Source organism: Oncorhynchus mykiss, chromosome 2, assembly GCF_013265735.2.
Source record: "Oncorhynchus mykiss isolate Arlee chromosome 2, USDA_OmykA_1.1, whole genome shotgun sequence".
Lineage (NCBI taxonomy): Eukaryota > Metazoa > Chordata > Actinopteri > Salmoniformes > Salmonidae > Oncorhynchus > Oncorhynchus mykiss.
The window spans coordinates 4,625,001-4,649,086 of NC_048566.1; the positions used below are offsets into that span (position 1 = coordinate 4,625,001).

At 44.4% G+C, this 24,086-nt stretch overlaps 2 protein-coding genes across 9 annotated transcripts in view; both read left to right on the forward strand.

Annotated features, from left to right (window-relative positions):
- Positions 1-24,086, forward strand: part of LOC110520696 (MDM2 binding protein) — a 51,776-nt gene that overhangs the window by 22,043 nt on the left and 5,647 nt on the right. For 5 of the 6 annotated variants that reach the window (XM_036935531.1, XM_036935527.1, XM_036935534.1 and 2 more), the window contains 6 exons: positions 2,249-2,446; positions 4,091-4,181; positions 4,341-4,508; positions 9,396-9,491; positions 15,651-15,914; positions 23,562-23,838. In XM_036935531.1, the coding sequence (XP_036791426.1) occupies positions 2,249-2,446; positions 4,091-4,181; positions 4,341-4,508; positions 9,396-9,491; positions 15,651-15,914; positions 23,562-23,838 (1,094 nt within the window). Of the gene's footprint in view, positions 1-2,248; positions 2,447-4,090; positions 4,182-4,340; positions 4,509-9,395; positions 9,492-15,650; positions 15,915-23,211; positions 23,522-23,561; positions 23,839-24,086 lie in introns of those variants that run through there. The other variant, XM_036935553.1, reaches the window with a different exon arrangement.
- On the forward strand, positions 9,503-11,138 carry LOC118937359. Of its 3 annotated transcripts, XM_036935569.1 has the most exons (4): positions 9,503-9,615; positions 9,683-9,908; positions 9,991-10,225; positions 10,397-11,138. In XM_036935569.1, the coding sequence occupies exons 2-4, from the start codon at positions 9,698-9,700 to the stop codon at positions 11,121-11,123; spliced, it is 1,173 nt and encodes a 390-aa protein (XP_036791464.1). In that variant the 5' UTR covers positions 9,503-9,615; positions 9,683-9,697; the 3' UTR covers positions 11,124-11,138. The 3 variants fall into 3 exon arrangements, with proteins under 3 accessions (XP_036791464.1, XP_036791457.1, XP_036791466.1); XM_036935562.1 differs by having other exon boundaries at positions 9,503-9,908; XM_036935571.1 differs by lacking the exons at positions 9,503-9,615; positions 9,683-9,908 and having other exon boundaries at positions 9,972-10,225.

Here is a 24,086-nt window from a genome sequence, read left to right on the forward strand (position 1 = left end):
AGGTGGTTCCTCCAGTATTAAAGTCAGTCTGTGTAGCAGCCAGACAGGTAGGTGGTTCCTCCAGTATTAAAGTCAGTCTGTGTAGCAGCCAGACAGGTAGGTGGTTCCTCCAGTATTAAAGTCAGTCTGTGTAGCAGCCAGACAGGTAGGTGGTTCCTCCAGTATTAAAGTCATTCTGTGTAGCAGCCAGACAGGTAGGTGTTTCCTCCAGTATTAAAGTCAGTCTGTATCGTAGCCAGACAGGTAGGTGTTTCCTCCAGTATTAAAGTCAGTCTGTATCGTAGCCAGACAGGTAGGTGGTTCCTCCAGTATTGAAGTCAGTCTGTGTAGCAGCCAGACAGGTAGGTGGTTCCTCCAGTATTAAAGTCAGTCTGTATCGTAGCCAGACAGGTAGGTGATTCCTCCAGTATTAAAGTCAGTCTGTGTAGCAGCCAGACAGGTAGGTGGTTCCTCCAGTATTAAAGTCAGTCTGTGTAGCAGCCAGACAGGTAGGTGGTTCCTCCAGTATTAAAGTCAGTCTGTATCGCAGCCAGACAGGTAGGTGGATCCTCTAGTATTGAAGTCAGTCTGTATCGTAGCCAGACAGGTAGGTGGTTCCTCCAGTATTAAAGTCAGTCTGTGTAGCAGCCAGACAGGTAGGTGGTTCCTCCAGTATTAAAGTCAGTCTGTATCGTAGCCAGACAGGTAGGTGGTTCCTCCAGTATTAAAGTCAGTCTGTGTAGCAGCCAGACAGGTAGGTGGTTCCTCCAGTATTGAAGTCAGTCTGTATCGTAGCCAGACAGGTAGGTGGTTCCTCCAGTATTGAAGTCAGTCTGTGTAGCAGCCAGACAGGTAGGTGGTTCCTCCAGTATTAAAGTCAGTCTGTATCGCAGCCAGACAGGTAGGTGGTTCCTCCAGTATTAAAGTCAGTCTCTATCGCAGCCAGACAGGTAGGTGGTTCCTCCAGTATTGAAGTCAGTCTGTGTAGCAGCCAGACAGGTAGGTGGTTCCTCCAGTATTAAAGTCAGTCTGTATCGTAGCCAGACAGGTAGGTGGTTCCTCCAGTATTGAAGTCAGTCTGTATCGCAGCCAGACAGGTAGGTGTTTCCTCCAGTATTAAAGTCAGTCTGTATCGCAGCCAGACAGGTAGGTGGTTCCTCCAGTATTGAAGTCAGTCTGTGTAGCAGCCAGACAGGTAGGTGGTTCCTCCAGTATTAAAGTCAGTCTGTATCGCAGCCAGACAGGTAGGTGGTTCCTCCAGTATTAAAGTCAGTCTGTATCGCAGCCAGACAGGTAGGTGTTTCCTCCAGTATTAAAGTCAGTCTGTATCGCAGCCAGACAGGTAGGTGGTTCCTCCAGTATTAAAGTCAGTCTGTATCGCAGCCAGACAGGTAGGTGTTTCCTCCAGTATTAAAGTCAGTCTGTATCGTAGGCAGACAGGTAAGTGGTTCCTCCAGTATTAAAGTCAGTCTGTACCGTAGCCAGACAGGTAGGTGGTTCCTCCAGTATTGAAGTCAGTCTGTGTAGCAGTCAGACAGGTAGGTTGTTCCTCCAGTATTGAAGTCAGTCTGTATCGTAGCCAGACAGGTAGGTGGTTCCTCCAGTATTGAAGTCAGTCTGTGTAGCAGTCAGACAGGTAGGTGGTTCCTCCAGTATTGAAGTCAGTCTGTGTAGCAGTCAGACAGGTAGGTGGTTCCTCCAGTATTGAAGTCAGTCTGTATCGTAGCCAGACAGGTAGGTGGTTCCTCCAGTATTGAAGTCAGTCTGTATCGTAGCCAGACAGGTAGGTGGTTCCTCCAGTATTAAAGTCAGTCTGTATCGTAGCCAGACAGGTAGGTGGTCCTCCAGTATTGAAGTCAGTCTGTATCGTGGCCAGACAGGTAGGTGGTTCCTCCAGTATTAAAGTCAGTCTGTATCGTAGCCAGACAGGTAGGTGGTCCTCCAGTATTAAAGTCAGTCTGTATCGTAGCCAGACAGGTAGGTGGTTCCTCCAGTATTAAAGTCAGTCTGTGTAGCAGCCAGACAGGTAGGTGGTTCCTCCAGTATTAAAGCCAGTCTGTATCGCAGCCAGACAGGTAGGTGGTTCCTCCAGTATTAAAGTCACTCTGTATCGTAGCCAGACAGGTAGGTGGTTCCTCCAGTATTCAACATCCAATATCATCAAGCAGCCTCACGCTACAGAAACCTGAGTCTCCAGCCCTTATGGCCCATCCTGGCTCGGACAAGGCTACTTACTGACTACTTACTCTCGTTATTCCATATTGAATAGGACGTAGAGAAGAGGCAGAGAAGCCAGCTTCAATACCAGTCAATGACCTGAAGATCTTGCTCAGCCTGGCCAGAGAACAGTACCTCAAGATGCATGACTCTACCCTGCCTAAAGCCTCTACCCTGCTTAAAGACTCCAGTCTGCCCCGAGTTGAGCCCTGTGGAGCAGAGGAGGTGAACCTCACTACGAAGACTACAGGTATTCTGCTGTTCCAGTCCCTCCTTACGCCCCGTAACACAGCTCAGTAATATTTACAGTGCATTCAGAAAGTATTCAGACCCCTTGACTTTTTTCACATTTTGTTACGTTACAACCTTATTCTAAAATGGATTAAATAGTTCCCCCCCCTTCATCAATCTACACACAATACCCCATAATGACAAAGCAAACACTGGTTTGCTAATTTATCAAAAATAAAATGGAAATATCACATTTACGTAAGTATTCAGACCCTTAACTCAGTACTTTGTTGAAGCACCTTTGGCAGTGATTACAGCCTTGAGTCTTCTTGGGTATGACGCTACAAGCTCGGCACACCTGTATTTGGGAGTTTCTCACATTTTTCTCTGCAGATCCTCTCAAGCTCTGTCAGGTTGGATGGGGAGCGTAACTGCACAGCTATTTTCAGGTCTCTCCAGAGATGTTAGATCAGGTTCAAGTCCGGGCTCTGGCTGGGCCATTCAAGGAAATTCTGAGACTTGTCCCGAAGCCACTCCTGCATTGTCTTGGCTGTTTGCTTAGGGTCATTGTCCTGTTGGAAGGTGAACCTTCGCCCCAGTCTGAGGTCCTGAGCGCTCTGGAGCAGATTTTCATCAAGAATCTCTCAGTACTTTGCTCTCTTCATCTTTCCCTCGATCCTAACTAGTCTCCCAGTCCCTGTCTCTGAAAAACATCCCCACAGCATGATGCTGCCACCACCATGCTTTCACCATAGGGATGGTGACAGGTTTCCTCCAGACGTGAGATTTTGCATTCAGGCCAAAGAGTTCAATCTCGTTTTTATCAGACCAGTGAATCTTGTTTCTCATCGTTTGAGAGTCCTTTAGGTGCCTTTTGGCCACACTATTATAAACGCTTGATTGGGGGAGTGCTGCGGAGATGGTTGTCCTTATGAAAGATTCTCCCATCTCCACAGAGAAACTCTGAAGCTCTGTCAGAGTGACCATTGGGTTCTTGGTCACCTCCCTGACCAAGGCCCTTGCTCATTTTGGCCGGGTGGCCAGCTCTAGGAAGTCTTGGTGCTTCCGAACTTCTTCCATTTAAGAGTGATGGAGGCCATGGTGTTCTTGGGGGCCTTCAATGCTGCAGAAATGTTTTGGTACCCTTCCTCAGATTTGTGCCTCGACACAATCCTGTCTCGGAGCTCTACAGACAATTCCTTTGACCTCATGGCTTGGTTTTTGCTCTGACATGCACTGTCAACTGTAGGACCTTTATATAGATAGCTGTGTGCCTTTCCAAATGACGTCCAATCAATTGAATTTAACACAAGTGGACTCCAATCAAGTTGTAGAAACGTCTCAAGGATGATCAATGGAAACAGGATGCACCTGAACTCAATTTCGAAGTCTCATAGCAAAGGGTCTGAATACTTGTGTAAGGTATTTCTGTTTTTTATTTTTAATACATTTGGCACAAAAAAAAACTTTACTTGTTTTCGCTTTGTCATTATTGGGTATTGATTAAAAAAAATAGAATGAGGCTGTAACGTAACAAAATGTGGAAAAAGTCAAGGGGTCTGAACACTTTCTGAACACACTGTATTTGCCATCTCTAAAACGGACTCCTTCTAGAAACCTTGACTGATAAAACAAAAATGACTCTTTTCCCATTCCAATGTAGAGTTCATTAAACACTCCCAACATGCTGATTGGCCAGAGAGAAGTGTTCTGCACAACTATGAGAACCTCCAGAGGACTCGTCAGAAGCTGAGGTAAACTCGAATAATGCTCTTCACATCGGTACACACATCTCTCTTCCGTCAACAATAAGCAAGCAAGGTGGCTTATGGGAATAGAGAGACCGACGGTATCTTTGGTTCCTCACACGTGACTAATTTAACCATCTTATCTTTGGTATCCTCCCTTCACAGGTTTGGTCTGCTGTCTGGCAGCTCATCTGACTGTCTGCTGGGGCCTAAAGACGTCCAGGGCCAGAGAACCACCTCAGCCTTGCTGGATGCCAAAGAGCTGCTTAGACACTTCACACCAGACGGCCTGCCCACCGGAGAACTGCAGCCTCTATTAGTCCAGAGACTAGGGTAACTCTGTTAGTCTGGAGACTAGGGTAACTCTGTTAGTCCAGAGACTAGGGTAACTCTGTTAGTCTGGAGACTAGGGTAACTCTGTTAGTCTGGAGACTAGGGTAACTCTGTTAGTCTGGAGACTAGGGTAACTCTGTTAGTCCGGAGACTAGGGTAACTCTGTTAGTCTGGAGACTAGGGTAACTCTGTTAGTCTGGAGACTAGGGTACCTCTGTTAGTCCGGAGACTAGGGTAACTCTGTTAGTCCGGAGACTAGGGTAACTCTGTTAGTCTGGAGACTAGGGTAACTCTGTTAGTCTGGAGACTAGGGTAACTCTGTTAGTCTGGAGACTAGGGTAACTCTGTTAGTCTGGAGACTAGGGTAACTCTGTTAGTCTGGAGACTAGGGTAACTCTGTTAGTCTGGAGACTAGGGTAACTTTGTTAGTCTGGAGACTAGGGTAACTCTGTTAGTCTGGAGACTAGGGTAACTATATTAGTCTGGAGACTAGGGTAACTCTATTAGTCTGGAGACTAGGGTAACTCTATTAGTCCGGAGACTAGGGTAACTCTGTTAGTCCGGAGACTAGGGTAACTCTGTTAGTCCGGAGACTAGGGTAACTCTGTTAGTCCGGAGACTAGGGTAACTCTGTTAGTCCGGAGACTAGGGTAACTCTGTTAGTCCGGAGACTAGGGTAACTCTGTTAGTCTGGAGACTAGGGTAACTCTGTTAGTCTGGAGACTAGGGTAACTCTGTTAGTCTGGAGACTAGGGTAACTCTGTTAGTCTGGAGACTAGGGTAACTCTATTAGTCTGGAGACTAGGGTAACTCTATTAGTCTGGAGACTAGGGTAACTCTGTTAGTCTGGAGACTAGGGTAACTCTGTTAGTCTGGAGATTAGGGTAACTCTGTTAGTCTGGAGACTAGGGTAACTGTTAGTCTGGAGACTAGGGTAACTCTATTAGTCTGGAGACTAGGGTAACTCTGTTAGTCTGGAGACTAGGGTAACTCTGTTAGTCTGGAGACTAGGGTAACTCTGTTAGTCTGGAGATTAGGGTAACTCTGTTAGTCTGGAGACTAGGGTAACTCTGTTAGTCTGGAGACTAGGGTAACTCTGTTAGTCTGGAGACTAGGGTAACTCTGTTAGTCTGGAGACTAGGGTACTAACAGAGTTGAACTGTGAACTGACTTATTGCGTACGCCTACTTCACAAAGTAGGTGTTCCCTAACGGAAATATGCAAATACATGCTAGAACACACCAATGGGCTCTCATCTAGCTCATCCTTGGCTCTGCCCACCTCCTTGCTTGTTCTGCCCACTATGATTAATTTGCTCCCATTGGAAACGACAGGCTGTGGTCTATCTTCAGTTAGTTATACAAATCTTTGGTGATGAGCTTGATGCTCCTTTCCAATAAATATCTATGGTCTTGTTCTGGTGACGTGATGATCGACGCTTGACTGCTGATTTGAGAAATATAAATATTCTCGCTGTTATCCATAATGATCTCATCATGTCGACTAGTCTACCCACACAGCTGTTGGCTGGAGCGTACGTACATACTAAGACCAGAATAGGCACGTCTGCTGTTTAAAACAGTTTTTGTGACAGAAACTGATCAGTAGAGTTGAAAATACGATGGAAACACATTGAACTTTAGATTTTTATTCGGTACATGAAAAGTTAAGAGAAAAATGACATTTTATGTGCACTACATCATCACGTACTGATGTTTATCCACAACAAGTCAGTTTGGTGGAAACATCACTGGTGGGAGAATGGGCATATTTTCTTAATGTGGATTTTAAAATATTCGCATGAAAATCTGGATGGAAACCCATCTGTCTGACCTCCCCCCCAATATGTCTGACACCCCCCCCCCCCCTCCCAATCTGTCTGCCCCCCCTCAATCTGTCTGACCCCCGCTCAATCTGTCTGACCCCCGCCAATCTGTCTGACTAAAGTCTATGAAATGACATTTCAGGCTTCTAATATGGATGTAGAAATGTGTTCTGGTGCTTCAGTGTGACTCTGGGCAAATCAGTTTTGTCACCGTCTGAATCTGGAATGCCCCCCCCCCCCCTCCTAAAAAAGGTGGCGTCAACATGTTGAATCATCTGTTTGTAACTTTCTCTTCCCCCGAGGAGAAACCACTCCATTCAGCAGACAACTATTCAGTTCGGATGTTTCAGACACCATGTAGCGACGATGATTTCATGTGGCTGTCTACCTCTGATATGCATTCGAATCAAAAGGTTTTCGCCTAATTGAATTCCTCTGATTTATAAAGAGCCTTTATCGGACAGTGCTCTTACAGACGGCAGAGAAGAATATTAGTAATTAGTAATTTATGTTCATTAAAAGAACCTCAATTAAGAAGCGTTCTAGACATTCGAGCTGTCAGTTCATTAGGAAGTTGTTTTACACACTTCATCAGTTTGGGTGCAGAGGACAGGAGAGTTTACTTTCACTTCAGATCGCTGCAGTACTGTGTGTTCTTCACTGCAGTACTGTGTGTTCTTCTCTGCAGTAGTGTGTGTTCTTCTCTGCAGTACTGTGTGTTCTTCTCTGCAGTACTGTGTGTTCTTCGCTGCGGTACTGTGTGTTCTTCGCTGCGGTACTGTGTGTTCTTCTCTGCAGTACTGTGTGTTCTTCACTGCAGTACTGTGTGTTCTTCTCTGCGGTACTGTGTGTTCTTCTCTGCGGTACTGTGTGTTCTTCGCTGTAGTACTGTGTGTTCTTCGCTGTAGTACTGTGTGTTCTTCTCTGCAGAACTGTGTGTTCTTCACTGCAGTACTGTGTGTTCTTCTCTGCAGTACTGTGTGTTCTTCTCTGCAGTACTGTGTGTTCTTCTCCACAGTACTGTGTGTTCTTCTCCACAGTACTGTGTGTTCTTCTCCACAGTACTGTGTGTTCTTCTCCACAGTACTGTGTGTTCTTCTCCACAGTACTGTGTGTTCTTCTCTGCAGTACTGTGTGTTCTTCTCTGCAGTACTGTGTGTTCTTCGCTGTAGTACTGTGTGTTCTTCGCTGTAGTACTGTGTGTTCTTCTCTGCAGAACTGTGTGTTCTTCTCTGCAGTACTGTATGTTCTTCTCTGCAGAACTGTGTGTTCTTCACTGCAGTACTGTGTGTTCTTCTCCGCAGTACTGTGTGTTCTTCTCTGCAGTACTGTGTGTTCTTCTCCACAGTACTGTGTGTTCTTCTCTGCAGTACTGTGTGTTCTTCTCCGCAGTACTGTGTGTTCTTCTCCACAGTACTGTGTGTTCTTCTCCACAGTACTGTGTGTTCTTCTCCACAGTACTGTGTGTTCTTCTCCACAGTACTGTGTGTTCTTCTCTGCAGAACTGTGTGTTCTTCTCTGCAGTACTGTGTGTTCTTCGCTGTAGTACTGTGTGTTCTTCGCTGTAGTACTGTGTGTTCTTCTCTGCAGAACTGTGTGTTCTTCTCTGCAGTACTGTGTGTTCTTCTCCACAGTACTGTGTGTTCTTCTCTGCAGTACTGTGTGTTCTTCTCTGCAGTACTGTGTGTTCTTCACTGCAGTACTGTGTGTTCTTCTCCACAGTACTGTGTGTTCTTCTCTGCAGTACTGTGTGTTCTTCTCCACAGTACTGTGTGTTCTTCTTTGCAGAACTGTGTGTTCTTCTCTGCAGTACTGTGTGTTCTTCTCCACAGTACTGTGTGTTCTTCTCTGCAGTACTGTGTGTTCTTCACTGCAGTACTGTGTGTTCTTCTCCACAGTACTGTGTGTTCTTCTCTGCAGTACTGTGTGTTCTTCACTGCAGTACTGTGTGTTCTTCTCCACAGTACTGTGTGTTCTTCTCTGCAGTACTGTGTGTTCTTCTCCACAGTACTGTGTGTTCTTCTCTGCAGTACTGTGTGTTCTTCACTGCAGTACTGTGTGTTCTTCTCTGCAGTACTGTGTGTTCTTCTCCACAGTACTGTGTGTTCTTCACTGCAGTACTGTGTGTTCTTCTCCACAGTACTGTGTGTTCTTCTCTGCAGAACTGTGTGTTCTTCTCTGCAGTACTGTGTGTTCTTCGCTGTAGTACTGTGTGTTCTTCGCTGTAGTACTGTGTGTTCTTCTCTGCAGAACTGTGTGTTCTTCTCTGCAGTACTGTGTGTTCTTCTCCACAGTACTGTGTGTTCTTCTCTGCAGTACTGTGTGTTCTTCTCTGCAGTACTGTGTGTTCTTCACTGCAGTACTGTGTGTTCTTCTCCACAGTACTGTGTGTTCTTCTCTGCAGTACTGTGTGTTCTTCACTGCAGTACTGTGTGTTCTTCGCTGCAGTACTGTGTGTTCTTCTCCACAGTACTGTGTGTTCTTCACTGCAGTACTGTGTGTTCTTCACCGCAGTACTGTGTGTTCTTCTCCACAGTACTGTGTGTTCTTCACTGCAGTACTGTGTGTTCTTCTCCACAGTACTGTGTGTTCTTCTCTGCAGTACTGTGTGTTCTTCTCTGCAGTACTGTGTGTTCTTCACTGCAGTACTGTGTGCTCTTCACTGCAGTACTGTGTGTTCTTCTCCACAGTACTGTGTGTTCTTCTCTGCAGTACTGTGTGTTCTTCTCTGCAGTACTGTGTGCTCTTCACTGCAGTACTGTGTGTTCTTCTCCACAGTACTGTGTGTTCTTCTCCACAGTACTGTGTGTTCTTCTCCACAGTACTGTGTGTTCTTCGCTGCAGTACTGTGTGTTCTTCTCCACAGTACTGTGTGTTCTTCTCCACAGTACTGTGTGTTCTTCGCTGCAGTACTGTGTGTTCTTCTCCACAGTACTGTGTGTTCTTCTCCACAGTACTGTGTGTTCTTCTCCACAGTACTGTGTGTTCTTCTCTGCGGTTTTGGATTTGAATAGAAAATGTTCACAGCTCCTGTACAATAATGTGTCTCTGTGTGTTTCCAGGGGAAATACATTCCAGATGTCTCCAGACTTGACCCCCAGGAAAGTGACCCAGATCCCCTTCAGCCAAGCAGCCAGCTCCCACTACCATGGACTAGAGTAGGTGTCTTTATTCATACAGGACACTACCATGGACTAGAGTAGGTGTCTTTATACATACAGGACACTACCATGGACTAGAGTAGGTGTCTTTACACATACAGGACACTACCATGGACTATACATACAGGACCCTACCATGGACTATACATACAGGAACCTACCATGGACTAGAGTAGGTGTCTTCATACATACAGGACACTACCATGGACTATACATACAGGACCCTACCATGGACTATACATACAGGACACTACCATGGACTATACAGACAGGACACTACCATGGACTATACATACAGGACACTACCATGGACTAGAGTAGGTGTCTTCATACATACAGGACACTACCATGGACTATACATACAGGACACTACCATGGACTATACATACAGGACACTACCATGGACTAGAGTAGGTGTCTTCATACATACAGGAACCTACCATGGACTAGAGTAGGTGTCTTCATACATACAGGAACCTACCATGGACTAGAGTAGGTGTCTTCATTCATACAGGACACTACCATGGACTATACATACAGGACACTACCATGGACTATACATACAGGACACTACCATGGACTAGAGTAGGTGTCTTTATACATACAGGACACTACCATGGACTATACATACAGGACCCTACCATGGACTATACATACAGGACCCTACCATGGACTATACATACAGGACACTACCATGGACTATACATACAGGACACTACCATGGACTATACATACAGGACCCTACCATGGACTATACATACAGGAACCTACCATGGACTAGAGTAGGTGTCTTCATACATACAGGACACTACCATGGACTATACATACAGGACCCTACCATGGACTATACATACAGGACCCTACCATGGACTATACATACAGGAACCTACCATGGACTATACATACAGGACACTACCATGGACTAGAGTAGGTGTCTTTATTCATACAGGACACTACCATGGACTATACATACAGGAACCTACCATGGACTATACATACAGGAACCTACCATGGACTATACATACAGGACACTACCATGGACTATACATACAGGAACCTACCATGGACTATACATACAGGACACTACCATGGACTAGAGTAGGTGTCTTTATTCATACAGGACACTACCATGGACTATACATACAGGAACCTACCATGGACTATACATACAGGAACCTACCATGGACTATACATACAGGACACTACCATGGACTATACATACAGGAACCTACCATGGACTATACATACAGGACACTACCATGGACTAGAGTAGGTGTCTTTATTCATACAGGACACTACCATGGACTATACATACAGGAACCTACCATGGACTATACATACAGGAACCTACCATGGACTATACATACAGGACACTACCATGGACTATACATACAGGAACCTACCATGGACTATACATACAGGACACTACCATGGACTATACATACAGGACACTACCATGGACTATACATACAGGACACTACCATGGACTATACATACAGGACACTACCATGGACTAGAGTAGGTGTCTTCATACATACAGGACACTACCATGGACTATACATACAGGACACTACCATGGACTATACATACAGGACACTACCATGGACTATACATACACCACTACCATAGGTTAATCTTTATTTTTTAATTTAACGTTTATTTAACTAGGCAAGTCAGTTAAGAACAAATTCTTATTTACAATGATGGCCTACCAGGGAACAGTGGGTTAACTGCCTTGTTCAGGGGCAGAGCGACAGATTTGTACCTCGTCAGCTCGGTGATTTCCATCCAGCAACCTTACGGTTACTGACCCGACTCTCTAACCGCCGCCCTAATCGACACATGAACCTATCCACCTCTTAGGGTAGAGTACTGAGTGCCTGACCACATGAACCTATCCACCTCTTAGGGTAGAGTACTGAGGGCCTGACCACACTAACCTATCCACCTCTTAGGGTAGAGTACTGAGGGCCTGACCACATGAACCTATCCACCTCTTAGGGTAGAGTACTGAGGGCCTGACCACATGAACCTATCCACCTCTTAGGGTAGAGTACTGAGGGCCTGACCACATGAACCTATCCACCTCTTAGGGTAGAGTACTGAGGGCCTGACCACATGAACCTATCCACCTCTTAGGGTAGAGTACTGAGGGCCTGACCACATGAACCTATCCGCCTCTTAGGGTAGAGTACTGAGGGCCTGACCACATGAACCTATCCGCCTCTTAGGGTAGAGTACTGAGGGCCTGACCACATGAACCTATCCACCTCTTAGGGTAGAGTACTGAGGGCCTGACGACAGGAACCTATCCACCTCTTAGGGTAGAGTACTGAGGGCCTGACCACATTAACCTATCCACCTCTTAGTGTAGAGTACTGAGGGCCTGACGACATGAACCTATCCACCTCTTAGGGTAGAGTACTGAGGGCCTGACGACACGAACTAGTTCCAGGACATATACTTGTGTAGTGTAAAGAGACTGATCTAGAGTCAGCTCTCTCTTTAAGAGATGTCTCCCAAACTACCTCCTAAAGGTTGATACCCCATCTGAGTGGTACAGTGTAAAGAGACTGATCTAGAGTCAGCTCTCTCTTTAAGAGGTTGATGCCCCATCTGAGTCCACACGGTCCCTGCGAGAATTACCTTAATTACCGTAATACCCGCACAGCGTTTTTTGCTCTGTTAGACACATTTGAAAATGAAAGGCTTTTTTAAAATATCCACACATTTTGTGCATCATTGCATTAATCAAGTGTGCAACACTATGTGCAATATGGTTTAGATGAGAAGCTCCTGTGTAGTTTGAATTGCGATCCTTATTTTGTTAGTCCGTATACTATGGTATTTACGGTACGCTAATAACTGCACCAACACATGAAGCAGGAATGTGTCTTTGGACATACCACATCCACGGCTGGAGTTAACAGAAAAGTTACAAATCAAATATTTGAAGAGAGATTGATCTCACTAGACTTATTTTACTCGTGTAAATGACACCTAAGAGACTTTAACAAGTCGAGGCCTAGTTTCTCTCTCTCTCTCTTTATGCTAATTTAGTCCAGATCTTTCAGTCTTATGAATGTTGATGTTCCTTCTGGAACCCCTCCCCCCTGCTCTTTTATACTTTATCTACTACCAAGTACTGGCTTATTGACTGGCTATGGTCCAGACCTGTCTCTGTTTTGAATCACTAATCTCTCTCTCTTTTCCCTGGTCCAGACCTGTCTCTGTGTTGAATCACTAATCTCTCTCTTCTCCCTGGACCTCTGTGTTGAATCACTAATCTCTCTCTTCTCCCTGGTCCAGACCTGTCTCTGTGTTGAATCACTAAGCTCTCTCTTCTCCCTGGTCCAGACCTGTCTCTGTGTTGAATCACTAAGGTCTCTCTTCTCCCTGGTCCAGACCTGTCTCTGTGTTGAATCACTAATCTCTCTCTCTTTTCCCTGGTCCAGACCTGTCTCTGTGTTGAATCACTAATCTCTCTCTTCTCCCTGGACCTCTGTGTTGAATCACTAATCTCTCTCTTCTCCCTGGTCCAGACCTGTCTCTGTGTTGAATCACTAAGCTCTCTCTTCTCCCTGGTCCAGACCTGTCTCTGTGTTGAATCACTAAGCTCTCTCTTCTCCCTGGTCCAGACCTGTCTCTGTGTTGAATCACTAAGCTCTCTCTTCTCCCTGGTCCTCTGTGTTGAATCACTAAGCTCTCTCTTCTCCCTGGTCCAGACCTGTCTCTGTGTTGAATCACTAAGCTCTCTCTCTTCTCCCTGGTCCAGACCTGTCTCTGTGTTGAATCACTAAGCTCTCTCTTCTCCCTGGTCCTCTGTGTTGAATCACTAAGCTCTCTCTTCTCCCTGGTCCAGACCTGTCTCTGTGTTGAATCACTAAGCTCTCTCTTCTCCCTGGTCCTCTGTGTTGAATCACTAAGCTCTCTCTTCTCCCTGGTCCAGACCTGTCTCTGTGTTGAATCACTAATATCTCTCTTCTCCCTGGTCCAGTCCTGTCTCTGTGTTGAATCACTAAGGTCTCTCTTCTCCCTGGTCCAGACCTGTCTCTGTGTTGAATCACTAATCTCTCTCTCTTCTCCCTGGTCCAGACCTGTCTCTGTGTTGAATCACTAAGGTCTCTCTTCTCCCTGGTCCAGACCTGTCTCTGTGTTGAATCACTAAGCTCTCTCTTCTCCCTGGACCTCTGTGTTGAATCACTAATCTCTCTCTCTTCTCCCTGGTCCAGATCTGTCTCTGTGTTGAATCACTAATCTCTCTCTTCTCCCTGGTCCAGACCTGTCTCTGTGTTGAATCACTAAGCTCTCTCTTCTCCCTGGTCCAGACCTGTCTCTGTGTTGAATCACTAATCTCTCTCTTCTCCCTGGACCTCTGTGTTGAATCACTAAGGTCTCTCTCTTCTCCCTGGTCCAGACCTGTCTCTGTGTTGAATCACTAAGCTCTCTCTTCTCCCTGGTCCAGACCTGTCTCTGTGTTGAATCACTAATCTCTCTCTTCTCCCTGGTCCAGTCCTGTCTCTGTGTTGAATCACTAAGCTCTCTCTTCTCCCTGGACCTCTGTGTTGAATCACTAATCTCTCTCTCTTCTCCCTGGTCCAGACCTGTCTCTGTGTTGAATCACTAATCTCTCTCTCTTCTCCCTGGTCCAGACCTGTCTCTGTGTTGAATCACTAAGCTCTCTCTTCTCCCTGGTCCAGACCTGTCTCTGTGTTGAATCACTAAGCTCTCTCTTCTCCCTGGTCCAGTCCTGTCTCTGTGTTGAATCACTAAGCTCTCTCTTCTCCCTGGACCTCTGTGTTGAATCACTAATCTCTCTCTCTTCTCCCTGGTCCAGACCTGTCTCTGTGTTGAATCACTAATCTCTCTCTCTTTTCCCTGGTCCAGACCTGTCTCTGTGTTGAATCACTAAGGTCTCTCTCTTCTCCCTGGTCCAGACCTGTCTCTGTGTTGAATCACTAAGCTCTCTCTTCTCCCTGGTCCAGTCCTGTCTCTGTGTTGAATCACTAAGCTCTCTCTTCTCCCTGGTCCAGACCTGTCTCTGTGTTGAATCACTAAGCTCTCTCTTCTCCCTGGTCCAGACCTGTCTCTGTGTTGAATCACTAATCTCTCTCTCTTTTCCCTGGTCCAGACCTGTCTCTGTGTTGAATCACTAATCTCTCTCTTCTCCGTGGTTCAGACCTGTCTCTGTGTTGAATCACTAAGGTCTCTCTCTTCTCCCTGGTCCAGACCTGTCTCTGTGTTGAATCACTAATCTCTCTCTTCTCCCTGGTCCAGACCTGTCTCTGTGTTGAATCACTAAGCTCTCTCTTCTCCCTGGTCCAGACCTGTCTCTGTGTTGAATCACTAAGCTCTCTCTTCTCCCTGGTCCAGATCTGTCTCTGTGTTGAATCACTAATCTCTCTCTCTTCTCCCTGGTCCAGACCTGTCTCTGTGTTGAATCACTAAGCTCTCTCTTCTCCCTGGACCTCTGTGTTGAATCACTAAGCTCTCTCTCTTCTCCCTGGTCCAGACCTGTCTCTGTGTTGAATCACTAAGCTCTCTCTTCTCCCTGGTCCAGACCTGTCTCTGTGTTGAATCACTAAGCTCTCTCTTCTCCCTGGTCCAGACCTGTCTCTGTGTTGAATCACTAAGCTCTCTCTTCTCCCTGGTCCAGACCTGTCTCTGTTTTGAATCACTAAGCTCTCTCTTCTCCCTGGTCCAGACTAACCCCCTCTGTCTCTGTGTCCTGGCTCACTGTCTGACCCCTCTGTCTCTGTGTCCTGGCTCACTGTCTAACCCCTCTGTCTCTGTGTCCTGGCTCACTGTCTGACCCCCTCTGTCTCTGTGTCCTGGCTCACTGTCTGACCCCTCTGTCTCTGTGTCCTGGCTCACTGTCTGACCCCCTCTGTATCTGTGTCCTGGCTCACTGTCTGACCCCCTCTGTATCTGTGTCCTGGCTCACTGTCTGACCCCTCTGTCTCTGTGTCCTGGCTCAGAGTCAGCTCTTCTTCTCTCTGGTCAAGTTCTGCCGACTCATGAGAGAGACCCATCTCGTTCTGATACTAATTTAGTCCTGATCTCAGTTTTTATCTAGGATTAACTACTACCTTATTGGCTATATATTTCGCCAGACTGGTCTATGTTTTGAATCACTAATTTCTTGACCCTACCCAGGTTCTGTCTGGACGAGCAGGGCCACAAGGCCTTGGACCGGGACCAGGGCTTCGTCCGGCTGCAGTCTCGTCTGATTCGCTACGAGACCCAGACCACCTGCTCCAAGGAACCTTGTCCCGTCCCCTTCGCCTTAAGCCCCGCCCCCTCGCCGGCCGTGCTGTCTGAACCAGGAAGTGTCCCGGACGGAGAGGCCCTCCTCAACTCTGACCTGCCCAGGATCAAGAGACGATCCTGGGATACAGACGCCACCCACCCCCATAAGAGGTTAGTGAGGTTTGTATGGTCCTCTGGAGCTCATTTGGTAGAGCATGGCTCTTGCAACGCCAGGATCGGGGGTTTAATTCCCGGAGCCACCTATACATAAAACAAATGTTTGCACGGTAAGTCGCTTTAGATAAAAGTGTCTGTTAAATAGCACATTAGAGGCATCATGTTCTATATAGGTGAAGGGTCCGTACGTACATCCTGTGGTTTAGAGCAGGTGCTAGAGGTCAAAGGTTACGTACATACATCCTGTGGTTTAGAGCAGGTGCTAGAGGTCAAAGGTTACGTACATACATCCTGTGGTTTAGAGCAGGTGCTGGAGGTCAAAGGTTACGTACATACATCCTGTGGTTTAGAGCAGGTGCTAGAGGTCAAAGGTTACGTACGTACATCCTGTGGTTTAGAGCAGGTGCTGGAGGTCAAAGGTTACGTACGTACATCCTGTGGTTTAGAGCAGGTGCTAGAGGTCAAAGGTTACGTACGTACATCCTGTGGTTTAGAGCAGGTGCTAGAGGTCAAAGGTTACGTACGTACATCCTGTGGTTTAGAGCAGGTGCTAGAGGTCAAAGGTTACGTACGTACATCCTGTGGTTTAGAGCAGATGCTAGAGGTCAAAGGTTACGTACATACATCCTGTGGTTTAGAGCAGATGCTAGAGGTCAAAGGTTACGTACATACATCCTGTGGTTTAGAGCAGATGCTAGAGGTCAAAGACTATATTCAACAGAAGGTGTTGTTGTTTTTTACTCTGCAAGACTGATTTAAGCTCCCATCTGTGTTATTGAAACAGCGTTTCCAGCCTTAGGTTACCTAAAGTGGAACTAGGTTTGAAACCTTGTAACAATAAACTTCGTAGGGGAATAGATTACAATGTGATAGTCTTCTACTGCTAGGTTGTATTTGGCCACCCACTATCTCTACTCGTTACATTTAATCTTGGGATGTTTGCAAGTCTCAGTATATTTGTTCATCAAATGCCAGATTTTACACACAGATATTTCACAGGATGAATAAAGGAGAAGCATTCGCTTGGCTTTTCCACTCACAACCAAATATGGTGATGAGAGGAAGCCCAGTGGCCGGCGGAGGGGAAAGATGGAGAGAGATGGATTTTAGCCGACGTTCTGTTTCATTTTTTTCATCGATGAAACATTTAATCTCGATACAGTTTTCTGCTCCCAAAACTAGAATCTGTTATGAACAGAGTGGACTACGTTTAGTTGACTTTACCCTTTGTCAACGTTTTTAAAAATGACATTGTTTAGAAGGAGTGCCAAGGAGAATTTAGTTATTGCTCACACGCACTTCACAAAGTAGACGTTCCCTAATGGAAATGTATCTGTTCCCTTTGACCAGAAACAGCAGGGTTTCTCTGTTATCTTTGACCAGAAACAGCAGGGTTTCTCTGTTCTCTTTGATCAGAAACAGCAGGGTTTCTCTGTTCTCTTAAATCAGAAACAACAGGGTTTCTCTGTTCTCTTTGACCAGAAACAACAGGATTTCTCTGTTCTCTTTGATCAGAAACAACAGGGTTTCTCTGTTCTCTTTGATCAGAAACAGCAGGGTTTCTCTGTTCTCTTTGACCAGAAACAACAGGGTTTCTCTGTTCTCTTTGACCAGAAACAGCAGGGTTTCTCTGTTCTCTTTGACCAGAAACAACAGGGTTTCTCTGTTCTCTTAAATCAGAAACAACAGGGTTTCTCTGTTCTCTTTGACCAGAAACAGCAGGGTTTCTCTGTTCTCTTTGATCAGAAACAGCAGGGTTTCTCTGTTCTCTTTGACCAGAAACAACAGGGTTTCTCTGTTCTCTTTGACCAGAAACAACAGGGTTTCTCTGTTCTCTTTGATCAGAAACAGCAGGATTTCTCTGTTCTCTTTGATCAGAAACAACAGGGTTTCTCTGTTCTCTTTGATCAGAAACTGCAGGGTTTCTCTGTTCTCTTTGATCAGAAACAGCAGGATTTCTCTGTTCTCTTTGATCAGAAACAGCAGGGTTTCTCTGTTCTCTTTGATCAGAAACAACAGGATTTCTCTGTTCTCTTTGATCAGAAACAACAGGATTTCTCTGTTCTCTTTGATCAGAAACAACAGGATTTCTCTGTTCTCTTTGATCAGAAACAACAGGGTTTCTCTGTTCTCTTTGATCAGAAACAACAGGGTTTCTCTGTTCTCTTAAATCAGAAACAACAGGGTTTCTCTGTTCTCTTTGACCAGAAACAGCAGGGTTTCTCTGTTCTCTTTGATCAGAAACAGCAGGGTTTCTCTGTTCTCTTTGATCAGAAACAGCAGGATTTCTCTGTTCTCTTTGATCAGAAACAACAGGGTTTCTCTGTTCTCTTTGATCAGAAACAGCAGGATTTATCTTCTTCTTTCTAGGCTCATCAATGTTTTATCTTTGTTGTTGTTTCCATGCCCCCTGGATTAACACCAGTCATTCAGTCATGTTCATCTATAGATTAGTCCCTAGAGAGGCGCTGTCAGATCTGAGGACATCAGGATTATTTCTCATATGGGTTTCAACCTAACAGTAGTTAACATCAAGCTGAAATGGGTTTCAACCTAACAGTAGTTAACATCAAGCTGAAATGGGTTTCAACCTAACAGTAGTTAACATCAAGCTGAAATGGGTTTCAACCTAACAGTAGTTAACATCAAGCTGAAATGGGTTTCGACCTAACAGTAGTTAACATCAAGCTGAAATGGGTTTCGACCTAACAGTAGTTAACATCAAGCTGAAATGGGTTTCACCTAACAGTAGTTAACATCAAGCTGAAATGGGTTTCAACCTAACAGTAGTTAACATCAAGCTGAAATGGGTTTCAACCTAACTGTAGTTAACATCAAGCTGAAATGGGTTCCGACCTAACAGTAGTTAACATCAAGCTGAAATGGGTTTCAGCCTAACAGTAGTTAACATCAAGCTGAAATGGGTTTCACCTAACAGTAGTTAACATCAAGCTGAAAAGGGTTTCAGCCTAACAGTAGTTAACATCAAGCTGAAATGGGTTTCAACCTAACAGTAGTTAACATCAAGCTGAAATGGGTTTCGACCTAACAGTAGTTAACATCAAGCTGAAATGGGTTTCGACCTAACAGTAGTTAACATCAAGCTGAAATGGGTTTCACCTAACAGTAGTTAACATCAAGCTGAAATGGGTTTCAACCTAACAGTAGTTAACATCAAGCTGAAATGGGTTTCAACCTAACTGTAGTTAACATCAAGCTGAAATGGGTTCCGACCTAACAGTAGTTAACATCAAGCTGAAATGGGTTTCAACCTAACAGTAGTTAACATCAAGCTGAAATGGGTTTCAACCTAACAGTAGTTAACATCAAGCTGAAATGGGTTTCAACCTAACAGTAGTTAACATCAAGCTGAAATGGGTTTCGCCTAACTGTAGTTAACATCAAGCTGAAATGGGTTTCGCCTAACTGTAGTTAACATCAAGCTGAAATGGGTTTCAACCTAACAGTAGTTAACATCAAGCTGAAATGGGTTTCAACCTAACAGTAGTTAACATCAAGCTGAAATGGGTTTCAACCTAACAGTAGTTAACATCAAGCTGAAATGGGTTTCGACCTAACAGTAGTTAACATCAAGCTGAAATGGGTTTCGACCTAACAGTAGTTAACATCAAGCTGAAATGGGTTTCGACCTAACAGTAGTTAACATCAAGCTGAAATGGGTTTCAACCTAACAGTAGTTAACATCAAGCTGAAATGGGTTTCAACCTAACAGTAGTTAACATCAAGCTGAAATGGGTTTCAACCTAACAGTAGTTAACATCAAGCTGAAATGGGTTTCAACCTAACAGTAGTTAACATCAAGCTGAAATGGGTTTCAACCTAACAGTAGTTAACATCAAGCTGAAATGGGTTTCAACCTAACAGTAGTTAACATCAAGCTGAAATGGGTTTCGCCTAACAGTAGTTAACATCAAGCTGAAATGGGTTTCAACCTAACAGTCGTTAACATCAAGCTGAAATGGGTTTCAACCTAACAGTCGTTAACATCAAGCTGAAATGGGTTTCAACCTAACAGTAGTTAACATCAAGCTGAAATGGGTTTCTCCTAACAGTAGTTAACATCAAGCTGAAATGGGTTTCAACCTAACAGTCGTTAACATCAAGCTGAAATGGGTTTCAACCTAACAGTAGTTAACATCAAGCTGAAATGGGTTTCAACCTAACAGTCGTTAACATCAAGCTGAAATGGGTTTCAACCTAACAGTAGTTAACATCAAGCTGAAATGGGTTTCAACCTAACAGTAGTTAACATCAAGCTGAAATGGGTTTCAACCTAACAGTAGTTAACATCAAGCTGAAATGGGTTTCGCCTAACTGTAGTTAACATGAAGCTGAAATGGATTTCGACCTAACAGTAGTTAACATCAAGCTGAAATGGGTTTCAACCTAACAGTAGTTAACATCAAGCTGAAATGGGTTTCAACCTAACAGTAGTTAACATCAAGCTGAAATGGGTTTCAACCTAACAGTAGTTAACATCAAGCTGAAATGGGTTTCAACCTAACAGTAGTTAACATCAAGCTGAAATGGGTTTCAACCTAACAGTAGTTAACATCAAGCTGAAATGGGTTTCAACCTAACAGTAGTTAACATCAAGCTGAAATGGGTTTCAACCTAACAGTAGTTAACATCAAGCTGAAATGGGTTTCAACCTAACAGTAGTTAACATCAAGCTGAAATGGGTTTCAACCTAACAGTAGTTAACATCAAGCTGAAATGGGTTTCAACCTAACAGTAGTTAACATCAAGCTGAAATGGGTTTCAACCTAACAGTAGTTAACATCAAGCTGAAATGGGTTTCAACCTAACAGTAGTTAACATCAAGCTGAAATGGGTTTCAACCTAACAGTAGTTAACATCAAGCTGAAATGGGTTTCAACCTAACAGTAGTTAACATCAAGCTGAAATGGGTTTCAACCTAACAGTAGTTAACATCAAGCTGAAATGGGTTTCAACCTAACAGTAGTTAACATCAAGCTGAAATGGGTTTCAGCCTAACAGTAGTTAACATCAAGCTGAAATGGGTTTCAACCTAACACTAGTTAACATCAAGCTGAAATGGGTTTCAACCTAACAGTAGTTAACATCAAGCTGAAATGGGGTTCACCTAACTGTAGTTAACATCTAGCAGTGTTGGTGACACATCTGATAGTTGTAGAAAAGAAAATGCTGTTTCCGGGTTCTGAGGTATTCAGATGTGTTTGAAGTTTTTCCCCTTGAAAACTTCTCGCTCTCTCTCTCTCACGCACACACACACCCACACACCCGCACACACACACACCCGCACACACACACCCGCACACACACACACACACACACACGGACGGACGGACGGAGGTAGGGAGAGATAGTTCCCCTCTGCAGTTACTGTTCTTTACGGACTGTTAATAGTTTATCGTGACTCTCTGCAGCACATTCCATTGCTGACTCTTATTGCATATACCTACAGGAGTAATCCCAAATGGCACCCTATTCACTATATAGTGCACTACTTTTGACCAGGGCCTACAGGGTAGAAGTACTGCGCTAAATAGGAAATAGGGTGCTATTTAGGTTGCGGAAGCCGCATAGTCTGCGGTCAGCATATTGTCTTTCAAAGTGGAACTGAATGTTAATTATTCACACATTGATACCCTTTATATGTCGTTTTATGTGAGATATAAATCTGATGAGGAGGGTTTTATTCCTCAGGTGATATAAATGGTGATGTGACCAGTAGATATAAATGATGGTTTTATTCCTCAGGTGATGTGACTAGTAGATAGATATAAATGATGGTTCTATTACTCAGGTGATATAAATGATGGTTTTATTACTCAGGTGATATAAATTATGGTTTTATTACTCAGGTGATGTGACCAGTAGATATAAATGATGGTTTTATTCCTCAGGTGATGTGACCAGTAGATATAAATGATGATTTTATTCCTCAGGTGATGTGACCAGTAGATATAAATGATGGTTTTATTACTCAGGTGATGTGACCAGTAGATATAAATGATGGTTTTATTCCTCAGGTGATGTGACCAGTAGATATACATGATAGTTTTATTCCTCAGGTGATATAAATGATGGTTTTATTCCTCAGGTGATATAAATGATGGTTTTATTCCTCAGGTGATATAAATGATGGTTTTATTCCTCAGGTGATGTGACCAGTAGATATACATGATGGTTTTATTCCTCAGGTGATGTGACCAGTAGATATAAATGATGGTTTTATTACTCAGGTGATATAAATGATGGTTTTATTCCTCAGGTGATGTGACCAGTAGATATAAATGATGGTTTTATTCCTCAGGTGATGTGACCAGTAGATATAAATGATGGTTTTATTCCTCAGGTGATATAAATGATGGTTTTATTACTCAGGTGATGTGACCAGTAGATATAAATGATGGTTTTATTTCTCAGGTGATGTGACCAGTAGATATAAATGATGGTTTTATTCCTCAGGTGATATAAATGATGGTTTTATTACTCAGGTGATGTGACCAGTAGATATAAATGATGGTTTTATTCCTCAGGTGATGTGACCAGTAGATATAAATGATGGTTTTATTCCTCAGGTGATATACATGATGGTTTTATTCCTCAGGTGATGTGACCAGCAGATATAAATGATGGTTTTATTCCTCAGGTGATGTGACCAGTAGATATAAATGATGGTTTTATTCCTCAGGTGATATAAATGATGGTTTTATTACTCAGGTGATGTGACCAGTAGATATAAATGATGGTTTTATTCCTCAGGTGATGTGACCAGTAGATATAAATGATGGTTTTATTCCTCAGGTGATGTGACCAGTAGATATAAATGATGGTTTTATTCCTCAGGTGATATAAATGATGGTTTTATTCCTCAGGTGATGTGACCAGTAGATATACATGATGGTTTTAGAACTAATAAAACACAGTAAATATCCCCAGGGAATATCAAGCGATGTAACCTAGTAGGCTTAATGATGTAATATGACGTCAGCATGCAACAGGTCGATGCCTCTCTACATTACTTTCCAGATGATTGTCTTCAGGAGCCCTCTTGGCTACTATATCATTGCATAGAGATGAACTATGTTGTCTGTTGCAATGGAATTGAACCTTAATTGATTATGGGGACCGCTGAGGTCATTAGTAGAGTAGATTCAACAGATTTCTGGCAGAGATAGTGACACCACTTTGTCAAAAAAGTATTCTGTGTGTGTGCGCGTGTCTGTGTGTGTTTAACTGTCTGTGTGTGTCTAACTGTCTGTGTGTCTGTGTTGTTCAGGCTGGCCAAGTCGGAGAGCAGTGATTCCCTGGGCACTGTGTGTGTTTAACTGTCTGTGTGTGTCTAACTGTCTGTGTGTCTGTGTTGTTCAGGCTGGCCAAGTCGGAGAGCAGTGATTCCCTGGGCACTGTGTGTGTTTAACTGTCTGTGTGTGTCTAACTGTCTGTGTGTCTGTGTTGTTCAGGCTGGCCAAGTCGGAGAGCAGTGATTCCCTGGGCACTGTGTGTGTTTAACTGTCTGTGTGTGTCTAACTGTCTGTGTGTCTGTGTTGTTCAGGCTGGCCAAGTCGGAGAGCAGTGAGTCCCTGGGCTCTGTGTGTGTTTAACTGTCTGTGTGTCTGTGTTGTTCAGGCTGGCCAAGTCGGAGAGCAGTGATTCCCTGGGCTCTGTGTGCAGTGGCAGCAGTGGAACTGATACCCACCCAGCTGTGAGAGGCTTGAGACCGCAGAAAACCAGGTCTCAGTCCTCCTCCTCCTCTGTCTCAGCCCTAAGAATGGGCCCCCGGGGGCCAGAGAAGCACCACCCTGACCCCCAAAACAGCCACAGAGCCCCCCAGGCCCAGGGACACAGACAGGGACAGGCAGAGGACAAGGCCAGCAAGGAGTCTCGCTCCCAGAAACATGCCCGGGTAAGAGGTTATTGTATCTGTTGGGGAAATATTTTTTGTGTTGTACAGCATGTAGATATTCACATAGAGTATTTATCTCTATAGACAGACACACAACATCTAGATACATAGTCTTCCATTAGGTTATGCTGTACTATATTGCCATATTGTAGCCCTCCACTAGTTAACTAGGACATGATGACGCTGTTGCAGATCTCTAACGACAGCGGTACATTCCTGTCTGTCCTACCATTATCCACAATGTTAAG

What these genes read in the sequence shown, in the direction of transcription:
- LOC118937359 (XM_036935562.1), top strand. Translation starts at nt 9,698, where the DNA reads ATGGACTATACATACAGGACCCTACCATGGACTATACATACAGGACAC. An exon ending in ACTACCATGGACTAGAGTAG is followed by an intron (nt 9,909 to 9,990) that starts GTGTCTTCATAC and finishes GGACTAGAGTAG; the next exon opens with GTGTCTTCATTCATACAGGA. An exon ending in GACACTACCATGGACTATAC is followed by an intron (nt 10,226 to 10,396) that starts ATACAGGACCCT and finishes CATGGACTATAC; the next exon opens with ATACAGGACACTACCATGGA.